Below are 16,597 nucleotides of genomic sequence, written 5' to 3'. Positions count from 1 at the left end.
ATCATCAGCAATATTTAATAATATCAATCTTTTTAATTATAGACATTATGGTGGGTATTTAGTGGCATCTCACTGTGACTTAATGGTATTTTTTTCCTATATGCCTTCTGAAATTTAGTGTTGGAACAAACCAGAGCTATCAAGAGAGTCACTTTTTCGACTTCAGTAGTCATTATCCTCATGGAATCAGCACAGCCATTTACCATCCTGCTCATAGGTAAGCAGTGATGTTTTCCTCTCCTCATACTTGTAATTAGATCGACGCAGACATTAGCATTTTAGAGAAGAAATTGTCCATTCTGACTCTTGATTTAGTTTCTTTATTTTCTCCTCTTTTGCATGATTATTTTAAATATCTGTACTATCGTAGTCATCATCTGAACACTCCCGCTCATCTGGCTGAATGAGCTTCTCTGAGACAGATAAGGCATTGGGAATAGTCTCTGAGGAATGTATGCTTATCTCTGAGCTCTCAGAATCTTGCATTTGTCTACTGTAAGATGAATATAATATTTAACTTTTAGCACCGCTGAGAAAACTAATGAGATACTGCAGAAATACCGCATATAAAGTACCCTGCACAGAAGGGCTTCATTAGTTCCTTCTCTTCTTTCCTGCTTTGTTCGGGCCTTGTGGATTGCATAGTTGCTTCCTATAGATCTAGTCTCTTTTTTAAAAAAAATCTATGCCATTTGTCTATATATTTGCCATTTCCAGTGAGGGCTACTTGAAACTTTGATCATTTTTACTTCCTTTAATTTTGTTGCTTGAGGATGAAATTTTACTATATTTTTACTTTGGTTCTACTAGATTTATGATTCTCTCAGATAGGAAGAACATCAAATTGTAAGTCAGACAGATTTAGCCTGAGCTCTGAGTTTTGTCATTTAACTCTTTGTCTATTGACAAGACCTTATATTCTCTGACCCTGAGTTTACTGAACTCTTTTTTAACTGAAAATGTACTATGCCAGTGTTGGTTTGTATATAGTCATATGTCTTGCCCTGCTAGTCCTTGTTTGAAGATTTTTTTTCATATTCCATAATTTTGTTTTATCATGAATTTAATTTTTGGTACTAAAGGTTGCATTTATGTGGTTAACTTTCTGTGGTGAATTTTGCCATAGGTAGTTGCACTCATTTTATTCCAGTTACTGATCTGATTTTTGTTGAGAGTGATCTTTTTCTTTCTTTCTTTTATTTTTTTTTATTCTTACATCTTCTTTGACATCATGTTTTATATGTTTAAGTGAGTTTTTTCTTTACTCTTTGCTCTTTCTGTGTCTCTCTTTATTCTTATTTCAGGTTAGTTTTGTTGTTGTAAAGCAGAATTTTCATCCTTTTTCACTTGAGTACTGGCACCAGCCTCGCATTCTGCTCCATGAACCTACAGAACTAAGGTGGTAGACAAATGCCTTTTACCCACCTATATCTGTGAACCTGTCTTGGTGGTCAAAGACCACTGTTTTCAAGACGAAAGTTTTTTCTTGGCACACATTTAATTACACATTTCAACTGCCGATTGTCCTTTAAAAAGTGTATGTGCTCTTTTCTGGATGAGGGAGTGAACTCAAAGGGATGAAGTATACATCTATTGTGCATGAAATCTCAAGTTGGATCCCTGGCACCACATAACCAACCACCCAGAGCACTGCCTAGTGGCCCTGGTAGCCCCCAGCACTGCTAGGCTAGACAGCACTGTGTCTTCTGGCCTGTGTTTCACACTTTCAATCCCTTGCAGCTGGATGGACTGTTGCTTGGAGTCACATCAGATTCCTGAGTACTGCTGAGGAGAGCTTTGTTTCCCTCCTCTCCAAACCCAGATCCTCGAGTTCTACTGAGGAGAACCCCCTACTTCATCCCACCCCAATGTATATATATATATATATATTTTAGAGGAACTATATGCAACAGGAAAATTGAGTAGCAAGTCTTTTTCAGTTTTTCTCTTCCAGTTTTTCTATTCTTGTCAAGATATTCCTTGAGTACTACAGCTGAAGATTGTTTAAAAAAGGGGATAAAAGCATAAGGCATTGGGGCTCAACTGGTAGGACAAAAAGAAAACCAAGTCTAGGGCAGGAACAATCGTACTGCAGGTAGAGTGTTTGCCTTGTATGTGGCTTTCCTCTCCAGCACCCTAAATGGTCTCTCAAGTCCCACTAGGAGTGAGTGCAGAGCTAGGAGTAAGCCCTGACACCCACTAAATATGGACCCAAAGGAAAACAACAACAACAACAAAAAATTTCTTCTTTTTACTTTGAATTTAAGTGAAGGAGTGTTTTCTGGGGGATGGTCTCATAACAGTTTTGGAAATAAATATATTAGCAAACCACAGGAGGAGAGCTTTTTGTTGGTTCTGCAGTCATCTGCAACTCTTGAAAAGCAATCAAGCTGGAGATGGATGGCTGCATTAAGTTTTCTGAATGAAAATGGTTATAAAGCCAGGAGTATGTGTAAATGCCCTGTTGTGCATGACAAAAATATTGCTGGGTTGTTTATATTTTCCATTATGTCGTCTTTTTTAAATGAAAGAAGCTGAAATATTCATCACAATTTTATTTATTTTCAGTTTCTGTACTAATGTGAGCATGTGATATTTATCACCCACAAGAATTTTGTAAATGTGAAATAAATCAGCTGGAGTGGAGTGGGGATAAATTGGTAATACACAAACTCAGGGTTTTTATGAAATTCATCGTTAGGCCCAATGTTGTGAGCAACGTTGAAGGAGAGAAATTGAAGTGGTAACGTGAAACAAAAATTAATTGAGAAGCTTTGGAATAAGCTATGAATTTGCTTATTTTGACTATTTCTTTTAGTGTATCCTAACTTGTAGTCAAGGGGAATGTATTTTAACTTCTCAGAATAACTTATATTGTTATCTGGCTCTTCCTTCTCATCCTTCACCCACATGACAGTTCTCTGCCTTTACATTGTTGTTCTTTTTGTCTTGTGAGAGTGGGACCCTCATCCCAGCAAAGGGAACCTCTACCTTCTCCTTATTCTTTTCTTTTTCTTTTTTCTTTTTTTGTATTTTTAGTCTTCTCATTCTTAGAGAGGATAACATTAAACTTTTATTACAGATGGGGGTGTACTCAAGGGTGGAGATTCAGCTGTAGAGCTTGCCTAATTTTAGCCTGGTACAGTCTAGTTTGGGAGTCGTCTATTAGCAGGGAAGGACAATCACTTAACAAGTCCAATTATCCATATATGTATTATAAAATGATACATCAGGTTTTAATAGTATATAACTTTACACAAAGTTTTTGTTCTTAATCTCATTGTAAATTTAGATTGTCAAAATACTAACATGCTCCACCTTCAATAGTTATTTATTAGATGATGTTTCTTCTTCTTTTTTTTTTTTTTTTTGGGTCACACCCAGGGACATTCAGGGGTTACTCCTGCTATATGCTCAGAAATCGCTCCTGACTTGGGGGATCGTATGGGATGTCAGGGATCAAACCCAGGTTCATCCTGGATCAGCTGCATGCAAGGCAAATGCCCTATCGCTGCGCTATCACTCTGGCCCCTAGATGATGTTTGTTATTATAGATGATGAACATTTGAAGCTGACTTTCTTTTGACCTAATCTTTGGAAAGACAAAAATAGGAACCATACCTTCTTCTTTCTTAGGTCCTTTTTTTTTTGTTTGTTTTTTTGGGCCACACCAGTTTAATGCTCAGGGGTAACTCCTGGCTAAGCGCTCAGAAATCTCCCCTGGCTTGGGGGGACCATATGGGACGCGGGGGGATCGAACTGCGGTCCTTCCTTGGCTAGTGCTTGCAAGGCAGACACCTTACCTCTAGTGCCATCTCACCAGCCCCTTTCTTAGGTCCTTTTAAGAAATCACCACAGATACTCAGAATCACTGAATATTCTTTGATGTTAATTTTATTTATTTAATTTAGCCAATTATAGTGAATATATTATGTAGAGTTGTGCAGTCATTGTTACAATTTAATTTAAAAAAATTTTTTGAAGTGAGAAATGAAGGGAAATACGGAGAAAGGTAAGGCAAGATATATGCTCAAGGGAGAACACAGGCTTCTCCAGAGTGGAGCAAACTGCTACACATCTCTGTATTAAAGTACAAGAGTATGACAATCCACATTCTCAGGAGAGAGATGTGGGTGGCAGATGTTCAGGCCATGTATGCTTCATTGACATTTAGAGTCCATCTATTGCCCCCCAAATCTCTAATGGAATGCAAATCATATCTTAGCAAAACTATAATAAAATGGAATTAATAAGAAAGAAACAAATTTGAATCTGCTTTTATTTGAATTCCTTTATCTTTGTTAAGAAAAATACCCAGGGGGCTGGAGAGGTGGCGCTAAAGGTGAGGTGTCTGCCTTGCAAAGGACTGCGGTTAGAACCCCAGCATCCCATATGGTCCCTCCAAGCCAGGGGCGATTTCTGAGCGGTTAGCCAGGAGTAAGCCCTGAGCACCAAAAGGGTGTGACCCAAAAAACCAACAACAACAAAAAAATACCCGGCGCCAGAGAGATAGCGTGGAAGTAAAGCATTTGCCTTGAAGGTTGGTGGTTCAAATCCTGGCATCCCATATAGTCTCCTAAGCCTGCCACGTGTGATTTCTGAGCATAGAGACAGCAGCAACCCCTGAGCAATGCCGGGTGTGACGCAAAAACTAAACCCCCCCCCCCCAAAAAAAATACCCAGGTTTATGTGGTTTATATTAAGAAAGATACTCACAGGTTTATGTTAAGAAAGATACTCATGGGGCCAGAGTGGTGGCACAAGTGGTAGGGCATTTGCCTTGCACACACTAACAAACTGTGGTTTGATCTCACAGCATCCCATGTGGTCTTCCAAGCCAGGAGCGATTTCTGAACGCATAGCTAGGAGTAACCCCTGAACATCACTGGGTGTGGCTCAAAAACCAAAAATAAAAAAGAAAGATACTCTCATTTCTTTCGTATAGATTACAGAGCTAAAACGATACTTGATTAGCAGCATTTGTCATAGACGTCCAAAGGAAAATTCATGCATTTGGTTGATTACCTTGTTTTTTGCTTTCTTCAACCATGTTTTAGGTTAAATATATTTATAAATAAGTTTATTTTGTTTGTTTTTGTTTTTCCCCATACTCAGCAATGTTCAGCAGTTCTCCTCACTCTGCACTTAGGAATCACTCCTGGTGGTACTCTGGACCATATGGGATGATGGGAATCGAACCTGGATCAGCTGCATACAAGGCAGATGCTCCACATGCTGTACTATCTCTAAGTTTAGATTCTCTAGAATGTAAATGCCAATTCTATAGAAAGACCTTGAGGCAAAATTTATAGGACTCATAAAACAGAACGTTTGTTCTTTTGTTTAAAGTTGGTTACAGTCAGATTGGAATGAGGCTGAAGGTTGGAAAGTAGCTGGTCTCCAGATGATGTTCCAAATGGAACTGCTGCCAGCCTAGGAAAGGCTCAGCCCATGGGAGAGGATGTAGTGTTGGGCACATCATTCATTTTAGGAAAGACAGGAATATTAGTAAGCAGTGGCATAGTAATGGAGTTCTGTGGGCTTCTGATTTGTCTTCAATAAAATCTTAAATAGATCCTGGGGATCAGAGTGCTAGTACAGCAGGTTGGTGTTTGCCTTTCACAAGCCTGACCCAGATTTGATCTTCATGGTTCCCTGAGCCTGCCAGGAATAATTTCTGGGTGCAGAGCCAGGAGTAACCCATGAGCGCCACTGGCTATGGTTTAAAAAACCAAAACCAAAACCAAACAAGTAGATCTTTTTATGGATGGAAAATTAGAAAAGGTACACAATAATAGCTGGAGAAACAATTAGGTATAAATTACACTAGAAAATTTTTCATGGAGAGCCGGAGCGGTAGCACAATGGGGAGGGCATTTGCCTTGCATGTGACTGACCTGAATTCTATTTTTGGCATCCTATATGGTCTCCTGAAACTGCTAGTAGGGATCCTGAGCTCAGAGAAACCTTGATACCACTGGTGTGGCCCCAAAACAAAACAAAACAAAAAATTTTTTTTCATAAGTTCTGAATATGATTTTTAATTTTATAAAGGATTGCTTTTTGGAAAGGACCTTAATACTATCTTCATGATTGTTGCTGGTTCTCTTAAAGCAGTGGAAATGCAGTTAGATTTAGGTATAGATAAGGACAGTTGACATTTGATATATTAATATGCATCTTATTCATGAAAATAGGAAGTCAGTAATTAAGTTGACACTATTTTAAGAAATTTTTTATTTTGCCTCTTAATATTCTCATTTCTCCAATGTGAGACTATTCTTTTTTCTTTCTTTTTTTATCAATTGTAATACTATTTTTGGTATCTTTCTTTCTTTCTTTCTTTCTTTCTTTCTTTCTTTCTTTCTTTCTTTCTTTCTTTCTTTCTTTCTTTCTTTCTTTTTTTCTTTTCTTTTCTTTTCTTTTCTTTTCTTTTCTTTTCTTTTCTTTTCTTTTCTTTTCTTTTCTTTTCTTTTCTTTCCTTCCTTCCTTCCTTCCTTCCTTCCTTCCTTCCTTCCTTCCTTCCTTCCTTCCTTCCTTCCTTCCTTCCTTCCTTCCTTCCTTCCTTCCTTCCTTCCTTCCTTCCTTCCTTCCTTCTTTCTTTCTTTCTTTCTTTCTTTCTTTCTTTCTTTCTTTCTTTCTTTCTTTCTTTCTTTCTTTCTTTCTTTCTTTCTTTCTTTCTTTCTTTCTTTTCTCTCTCTCTCCCTCCCTCCCTCCTTTCTTTCTTTCTTTCTTTCTTTCTTTCTTTCTTTCTTTCTTTCTTTCTTTCTTTCTTTCTTTCTTTCTTTCTTTCTTTCTTTCTTTCTTTCTTTCTTTCTTCCTTCCTTCCTTCCTTCCTTCCTTCCTTCCTTCCTTCCTTCCTTCCTTCCTTCCTTCCTTCCTTCCTTCCTTCCTTCCTTCCTTCCTCTTCCTTCCTTCCTTCCTTCCTTCCTTCCTTCCTTCCTTCCTTCCTTCCTTCCTTCCTTCCTTCCTTCCTTCCTTCCTCCTCCTCCCTCCCTCCCTCCCTCCCTCCCTCCCTCCCTCCCTCCCTCCCTCCTCCCTCCCTCCCTCTCTCTCTCTCTCTTTCTTTCTTTCTTTCTTTCTTTCTTCTTTCTTTCTATTTAAAAAAAAACTTCACCAGTACAACATTCCCATCACCAGTGTCCCAAGTGTCTCTCCTCCTCACCCTACACCGGCCTGTGCTCTACACAGGCTTTCTACTTCTCTCATTCAGTCACATTTTGTTATGATGGTTCTCAGTGTAATTATTTCTCTAACTACACCCATCACTCTCTGTGGTGGGCTTCAAGTCGTGAACTGGATCTTCCAGTCCTCCTCTCTTTTTTCTCTGAGAATCAGTGCACAAATGTCTTTTATTTTTCTCAAAATCCATAGATGAGTGAGACCATTCTGTGTCTATCTCTCTTTCTCTGACTTATTTCACTCAGCATAATAGATTCCATATATATCCATGTACAGGAAAATTTCATGACTTCATCTCTTCTGATGGCTACATAATATTCCATTGTATATACGTACCACAGTTTCTTTAGCCATTCATCAATTGAGGGCCATCTAGGCTGTTTCCATAGTCTGGCTATTGTAAACAGCACTGCAATGAATATAGGTGTGAGGAAGGGATTTTTGTATTGTATTTTTGTGTTCCTAGGGTATATTATCCCTAGGAGTGGTATAGCTGGATTGTATGGAAGCTCAACTTCCAGCTTTTGGCGGAATCTCCATATAGCTTTCCATAAAGGTTGGACTAGACGGCATTCCCACTAGCAGTGAATAAGAGTTCCTTTCTCTCCACATCCCTGCCAGCACTGCTTGTTCTCATTCTTTGTGATGTGTGCCAATTTCTGCGGTGTGAGATGGTACCTCATAGTTGTTTTGATTTGCATCTTCCTGATGATTAGTGAGGTGGAGCATTTTTCATGTGCCTTTTAGCCATTTGTATGTTTTTTTTTTTTTTGACCACACCCAGTGGTGTTCAGGGTTACTACTGGCTCTGCTCTCAGAAATCACTTCTGGCAGGCTCAGGGGACCATATGGGATTGGAGGAATCGAACCTGGGTCCTCTGAGTGCAAGGGAAATGTCCTACCTGCTGTGGCTCTGGCCTCTGGTGGTGTGAGAATATTCTTTTTTTTTTTTTTTTGGTTTTTGGGCCACACCCGGTGACACTCAGGGGTTACTCCTGGCTATGCACTCAGAAGTTGCTCCTGGCTTGGGGGACCATATGGGATGCCGGGGGATCGAACCGCGGTCCGTCCAAGGCTAGCGCAGGCAAGGCAGGCACCTTACCTCTAGCGCCACCGCCCGGCCCCAGGTGTGAGAATATTCTTTCCATATGTTTGGGTTGACTTATTGAAGGGAAATAAGAAGTGCTGCTGTTTGTAGAGAAAGCTGCATTGTCATACTAGAAATATATATGCCCTGAGGTATGAATTGAGGCACTTGCTGAGCTTCCCAGTATAATGATTTTTTTTCTACTCTTCTCAAGAATGTTGCTTTTGGTGTGAGAATAGAGGTAGACATGCATAACATTCTGTGATCTATTTTCAGACAGAATATTTTTTCTCATTTTTTGAGGGGTTTGGGGTTATACTCAGCTATGTGCAGGCTTATTCCTGGCTCTGAATTCAGGGAAGACTCATGATGGTGTTTAGGGGATTTTAGGTGCTGCTGGGGATTGAACTCAGAGTGTCCACATTCAATGCAACCACCCCACCAACTGTACTATTTCTGTGGCCTCAAAACACTTTTTTGATAGGTAGTTTGTGTGACGAGATATCTTAGTTTTAAGCATCCTCGAGTTGGCTGGCTGTTAATATAGGAGAGAAAATGCTTTAGTAGATTTTTGCCTCCTAGCTTTGAAAACAATATTATCTGGGAGTCATTTGTAAGCCATCTATAACTACTTTGTTTGGACATTTTGTTGAGAGGCTTAATTTCTTTTGTAATAGTCCTATAGACCTTTCAAGACCTTTATCCAAAAAAAATATTTGTTCATCTGGTTTATCAATCACCTGACCAATCTTTTTTTTTTTTGTTTACTGTTTAGCGTGATATAACTTTATATATTCATGAATTCATAAATAGTAAGATTTTTTCTTTGCTTTGACCTAAACCCATCTTTCTTCTGCCTCAACTTGGGCCAGATTAAATTTATCTTTATTTGGAATGATGCTAGCTGTTATAGATCCTTCTTGGGAGAAGAGAGTATAAGGAAAACAACTGATTTTTCTTTTTGCTCATAGGAAGAAAGGAATGATGCTTATATTTTATGGACATATTGGAAAAGAAGACCTCAATGAAATGGGATGTTTACTGGAATAGGGGAAAGCGACTTTTATTCATGATAGTGCTACATATATGTAACTCAGAGGAAACCTCATTTTTAGATCACGCTTTGTGGCACTTCGCTAGGCATAGGCAGTAGAAGTTTTTTAGTATACTGCTTGATTTATTTGGGGTGGAGGCACATCCTGCAGCGCTCAGGAGTTACTCCTGGCTTTGTGCTCAGAAATTGCTCCTGGCAGGCTTGAGAACACAGGTGAATTAGTGTAGATTACTAGATTATATTTATCAGAGAAAAATGGCTTGCTGTGGTTGACAAGACTTTGAAGGGAATTTGTCAGTAGGCATTATGAATGCCATTTTCAAGAGACCCATTTCTAGAGATAACTATTACTGTGTAGTAACACCAGGCTTCAATGTAGAGAGAGGGTCTGGGACTCAAAAGTAAGATTTAGGTTCATGGTAGAAGTTTTCAGTAGCAAGTTTTCAGAAACATATTTACTAGTATTGGAATCTAATGTGAAAATATATTTTCAGAGTCTGAGCAATTCTGAAACCAGGCAGGAAACATGGTAGATGTAAAAAGGACCAGATGGGGAATTCTGAGCTTTTTTTTTTTTGGTTTTTGGTTTTTGGGTCACATCTGACAGCGCTCAGGAGTTACTCCTGGCTCCACGCTCAGAAATTGCTCCTGGCAGGCTTGGGGGACCATATGGAATGCCGGGATTCGAACCACCGTCCTTCTGCATCTAAGGTAAACGCCTTACCGCTGTGCTATCTCTCCGGCCCTGGATTCTGAGCTTTTTAATGCTCTTGTAGACTTGCTTAAATTCATTCTTAGGACTGGGGACAGTTGTCTATTAAGGGAAGGAAACTGGGAGATGGACATCCAAGCATTATAAATCAGTCTATTCATTAGTATTTTTCTTGTTATTTGTTTACAAAGTTAATGTTTCTTTATAAGTATGAACAGGATCATCTACAGTGAATTGAAAAAGAAATTTACACACCTAGAGTCTGCTCTCAAAGGCTTCATCAGTTAGGTGTGAGATGAAATCCTAGCAACTATTTTTATAAACAGATGCTATGGGGGATTCTGATCCCAGCCTTGATCTATTTCTCCAACCTTGAGAAACCTTGTCCTAAAGCTCTAAGAGATTAAGTAAAATGAATAAGATAATCTTGCTGTTGGCATTGTTCTAATGAGGAATACAGATAAATATTGTTGAGTATTATAGACCAGAAAAATTGCTGTTGCCAACTTTATAGTTTTTCTTTTTTCCTTCCTTTTTTTTTGCCTGTAGACTAAATTTCAACAGCCTTTTTTGCTAAAGGGCTAGATGGTTCTATTGCCATAACTCATCTCCCCATTGTAATATGAAAGCATCTATAGGTAATATAGTGTTCTTGATTTATCTATGTAGATATGTTCCAAGGTCCCCATTGGATATCTGGAGCTATGGATGCTATTAAGCCCTAAATGTACTATATTTTTCTCTGTATACATACATATATTACTTTATGAATTATACACTGAGAGACAAGCAACGATACTAAGATAGAACATTTACAACAATCTGCTAGAATTAAAGGCAAATGTGGTCTCTTTCTCAAAATATATTCTTTTTTTTTTTTTTGGTTTTTGGGCCACACCCGTTTGATGCTCATAGGTTACTCCTGGCTATGTGCTCAGAAATCACCCCTGGCTTGGGGGGACCATATGGGAGGCCGGGGGATCGAACCGTGGTCTGTCCTACGCTAGCGCTTGCAAGGTAGACACCTTACCTCTAGCGCCACCTTCCCGGCCCCTCAAAATATATTCTTAAGGTAATATTTTTGCATTATGGTTGACTGATGCAGTTGATGAGATTTTGAATATGAATTTACAGTTAAAGTATATACAATATATATTACAGCTATATATACTATATCTAGTTAAGTATAGTGTATATAGTACATTTATGAATGACTGTTTCACTAAAGTCTTATATACAAGAATATTTGGGGGCTTGGGTTTGATCTAGAGTCCATATTGTGCTGACTTCCATTCTAGATCTTATTTTTGATTAAGTCCCCTGCTGACCTTGCTTTCTGTGACTTCCCTGTCCTATGGTGGTGTCCTCTGGGGCCAACAAGGAACTTCATGGCCTCCAGTTGAGAAATACTTTATCTAGATGTGTGTATATTTTTGGGCTTCTCAAATTATTCTTTGAAGATGTCATGCTTTCCACTTGTGTTGGATTAACCGGTTTCCATCCTATTCACTGTATGTTAGCACCTTTGGATGGAAGCATCCTTTGGATTGGTCTCTTACCCTACCTGTTCTCCACCCCAGGGTTTGGTCTTGCACTTCGCAATAAAGACCCTGGGTTCAGGGAAAAACCACTTGCGGTTTCGGTTTTCCACTATTGAACTTTCTCCTTATTGATTATAGTACTAGAAGCAGAAGGCTTACTTTGGAAGTTCCTGAACTTGTTTTTATCTCTTTTACCATATGTGGATTATTTCCTGTGTTAGGCGCTTGCTTTTGACCCATGTCTCCCCATTCTCCTGGGATTGGGGCATGAGGCTTCTGCTACACATTTGGTTTTTTATTCTTCCTCCTGGAATGTTCTTATTTTTCATCCAACTGCTCTATAATATTTGGTTGAGCTGACCCTTTGGACTCTGTCTTTATGTTGGGAAGAAAGAGTGCATTAATTTATTCAACAGACAGTAATTTCTCCCAGAAAGTGATAACCCTGTTGTAACACTATCAGTGGTCATCAGAGTGATTTGCATAAATATCTGTCACTGAATTTATGTTCACTTGTTAATATTTATTTGGACTTGTCAAAATCAAACATAAACCCAATTGTAAAAAAGGGATAGAGCAATACGGCTGCACTGAAATTAAACTCCAAAAGAATAAGAACATTTTTTTAGCTGTTTTTAGCTTTTAGAACAGGGCATAAATTCTCAGTAAATATATGCTGAGTAAACAAATAGAAGCCTAATGTTGAAAGAATCAAATTTTTGATAGCTCAGGCTGAAAAAACTATCTGATTGTAATACTCACAACAGATTTTCTATTTGTTAGGTGAAATTATATCTTCTTAACATAAAAGATGGTGAATTTCTTAAAGTAGGGAAAACAGTTTCAATATTCAATATTCAATTTTAATATTCTGCCCTACAGTGCTAACAGTACTTTGCAAACTTTAGGCACTTTTGAAATTGTTAGTCAGTTGACTTAAGTTGAAATTAAGATGATAATGAGTTGAGTTAGAGCATTTACTGATTTTTTTTTAACTCTTTCCATATTCTGAACTTGGGGCCGGTGAGGTGGCGCTAGAGGTAAGGTGTCTTCCTTGCAAGTGCTAGCCAAGGAAGGATCATGGTTCGATCCCCTGGCGTCCCATATGGTTCCCCCAAGCCAGGGGCAATTTCTGAGCGCTGAACCAGGAGTAACCCCTGAGCATCAAATGGGTATGTGGCCCCCCCCCAAAAAAAAGAAAATTCCATATTCTGAACTTGTGTTTTCATAATTCTATAAGATGGTAGGTATATAACTGATCCTGTCTGATGGAGAAACTGAAGTTCTGAAATATTAAGCAACATCCCAAAGAAGACAGGGATTAAGTGCTATTCTCATGCCTTCTAATATCTGTGCTCAGCAACCTTTTCTTGTATTAGGAGTTGGCAGAATATAGCTGCTGTGCAAAATCTGGCCCCTTTTTGTATTTTCAGTAAGCCAAGAATGGAATGTTACACTTTACAAATATTGGAAAAATTAACAAAGAAGGATATTTAATAATAGATAACAGTAGTATGAAATTCAAATCTTAGTGTCTGAAAACAATAAAATGTAGGCTCATTTTATCTTTTTGTATTTTTTGTCTGTGCTTTCCATACTGAGCCAGAAAAGAATAGTGAAAAAAAATTATGTAGCACATAGAGTCTAAATATGTATTATCTGATTCTTTTCAGAAAATATTTGCTCTTTTCTGTACTATGCCATCCAGTCATTTAACTACTTGGAAGGCACAAAGTAAGGAAGATTAGACTGTATAGATTTTCCCATACTTCTCAATTCTCACTTATAAATTATGTTTTGAATGCCACTCAGTTTTAAATAAATCAAACCTCAGTTATAAAGATTTTGGGAGAATGAAACTAAGTAGTCTAGTAGTATCTTTTCCATCCAAGCAAAAGTCTTATAATTTTGTCTTTAACAATTGAGTATTCAACAGAATCATTTTTTTGATCACTCTTAAGCGTGTGTTGACTAAATAGCATGATGCTTCATAATTGTATTTATAATGAAGTATGTCCTCCAGAGTTGGAGATTATAGATTGAAGCAGAATGTAAATGGTCCATTCGCAGATTGTGAGCGCTATCGCAGCTATCCCACCTGAAGCACTGGGGAAGTTAGTAGAAACTCAGATGGGTGGGCTGTACCTTTAGCTGCTGACACAGAAGCTGTGGAGGATAGCCTAGCAATTGATATTTTCACAAGCTCTCTAGATAATTCTGATATATATTATGTTTGAGAACCACTGATTTGAAGAGTTTTTTTTATAAACTTATATCAAATAAGTATGCATATGAAGACTTTTAAGTGTCCAGATATTTTGTAGTAAATAATTTTTTTTTGTATATTGAAGTATTAACATAATTGAGATATTTAAGCTCTCCTGAGAAAAAAGTGGCTTCTTTTTTATTTTGGTTTTTGGGTCACACACCGCAGTGCTTAGGGGTCATTCCTGGCTCTGTTCTCAGAAATCACTTCTGGCAGGCACGAGGGACCATATGGGATGATGGAATTCAAACCACCGTTGGTCCTGGGCCAGCCTCTTGCAAGGCAAACGCTTTACCGCTATGCTATCTCTCCGGCTACTTATGATAGAGTGGTAGGGGTTATATTTATATAGTTTTTGGGCCACACCTGGTTGTACTCAGGGGTTATCCCTAGCTCTGCACTCAAAAATAACTCCTGGTGTTGCTCAGAGGACCATATCAGATGGGATGATAGGGGTGGGATTTAGATTGGGCACATGCAAGGCAAGTGCTTACCTATTGTGCTGTGTCCCTGTCCCCTGGTATCACTGTTTGAGCCTTTAGTTTGTAAGGCATATTCTTATGTACTTTTTACTTTGGGGACTAGTACTTTTTGCTGGCTTTCTTCTTGGATAGTTTTATGCTGCAGGCATATTGGCATTGGATTAAAGTATTGTTCAAGAGTTTGCTTGAGAGGGAACTTCCTTCCTTGATTGTTAAATAATTTTAAACCACTAGATGGCAGATTCTTCCAACAGTTACTAGTTTGAAGAACCAAGCCATTTATAATTCTTGCAATTAATTTCTAGTATCACATTTAGCTGACCATCTCATCAGTGTCGTGCATGGTGTTATGCTTAGGGCATCCATTCTGCCCCTATGTTCTCTTTCTTCAGATGACCTTATTTCCACTTAAACTGCTGCATTTACTTATGCTCATTTAATTCTCTTCTTGACTTTCATTTATTTCCACTCAAACTGATGCATTTACTTATGCTAATTTATTTCACTTCTTGACTTTTTTGTGGTATCCCTCCTTCCCTCCCTCCTTCCCTCCTTCCCTCCCTCCTTCTCTCCCTCCCTCCCTCCCCCTCCCTCCCTCCCTCTCTCCCGCCCTCCTCCTCCCTCCCTCTCTCCTTCCCTCCCTCCCCCTCTCTCCTTCCTTCCCCCTTCCTTCCCCCCTTCCTTCCCCCCTTCCTTCCCCCCTTTCTTCCTTCCTTCCTTCCTTCCTTCCTTCCTTCCTTCCTTCCTTCCTTCCTTCCTTCCTTCCTTCCTTCCTTCCTTCCTTCCTTCCTTCCTTCCTTCCTTCCTTCCTTCCTTCCTTCCTTCCTTCCTTCCTTCCTTCCAATTCCCATCAGTCACAATAAATTTTCATGCCTGATACTTCTGTTTCTGGGTTTTAAATTCAGAATGTCAGAACTGGAACATATTTTCATCCATCATGTAGTTTGATCCTTCATTTTTCAGCAGAGAGAATGGAGATATGAAGAGGTTAAATCAAGGACAAAGTCTTTGTCTTACTGCTCTTTGTACCCTTGTGCTCTTTCATATTATGAGAGTGCATATGGAAGTTTCCTGAGTGAAGCAACAATGAATGTGGTTAAAGGATACAAATAGAATCTCTCTGTCCAAGTGATGAGATATTTAGTAGTGGAGGCATGATTTAAACAAGGCAGAAAATGAAAAGGTATGGGAAGTGAACAAGATAAAACGTTTTTCATTGTTGAATTCCTTTGAACTTCTGTCTTCTTACTCCTGTTTGTTTTTTGAGACCCAAAATTCTTATTGTACTTTCTCTGAACACATAGTTTTCAGACTCATTTTTACTTTTGTACATCAATTCTCTTGACTTAGAATGCTCTTTACCTGATCCTTCATCCATCTGGGAAATGGTTTAATGGTGGTCTTTAAAACATCTACCCCAAGGACCTAAGAACTGTATTCAAAAAGAATTTTGCTTTCTTACGTTCATTGTGGCACTTTTCACAATAGCTGCAGTGAACATAATCTGGAAACAACCTAAGGATAGATGACTTGATAAAGAAATTTTGATGCGCGCGCACACACACACACACACACACACACACACGATAGAATACTGTGCCTACCCTGTTGGCCAACACTCCTCCCTGAGTGTTCAGGACCACGGTCATTTTCCCCATCTCATGACAGAGAAAGAATGTGTCCCAGAATGATGACTGGAGAGTTTATTTCATTACAACAATGCTTATATAGGACAAAAAGAGGAACAGCATATCTGAAGGGTAACAGGACATGGGGGGCAGGTGTGTGTGTGTTTGTGTGTCTGTCAATGTGTCTGTTGTTGCGGTGAAGTGCTGGGGGAGATGCTCAGCAAGAACAGTGATTCTTAGGAGAGCCCTGGAGCAAGGCTGTATTGATAGGTATTATCTCCTTTAACCAGAGCTCTTTGTGAGGGAAGAGGGACCATGCCATCCAATGTCAAGCCCAATAGGGAGTCACTAATCATGGGGGGATGGCCCCCTCTTTGAGCTGTCCACCTCTATCTCTCGTATATTGGTGTCTCCTGAGCTTTCATCCTCAAGGATAATACCTGGAACAATCACTTTACAGGGCCCCCTGGAATGAATAGCTTTTCTGGGGCTACCATCTGCCAGGCAATTCAGGAACAGCATCACAGAGGGCATCTAATAGAATACTACTTGTATGTAAAAGGTGAAATCATGTGATCAGCTTCTTTGTCTATGGATTTGAAGAGTATGATGCTCAGTGAAGTCTGAAGGGTAGGAACAGATAGG

The 16,597-nt window shown here is 39.0% G+C and overlaps 1 protein-coding gene across 1 annotated transcript in view; it reads left to right on the top strand.

Annotated features, from left to right (window-relative positions):
* Positions 1–16,597, top strand: part of NBAS (NBAS subunit of NRZ tethering complex) — a 384,560-nt gene that overhangs the window by 35,444 nt on the left and 332,519 nt on the right. The window contains exon 9 of the mRNA XM_049784877.1: positions 119–217. Coding sequence (XP_049640834.1) covers positions 119–217 — 99 coding nt within the window. The remainder of the gene's footprint in view (positions 1–118; positions 218–16,597) is intronic.

Source organism: Suncus etruscus, chromosome 12 (assembly GCF_024139225.1).
Source record: "Suncus etruscus isolate mSunEtr1 chromosome 12, mSunEtr1.pri.cur, whole genome shotgun sequence".
In the NCBI taxonomy this organism is placed as follows: Eukaryota; Metazoa; Chordata; class Mammalia; order Eulipotyphla; family Soricidae; genus Suncus; species Suncus etruscus.
The sequence above is the reverse complement of the archived record's forward strand: the minus strand, read 5'-3'. Positions and strand labels throughout refer to the sequence as shown.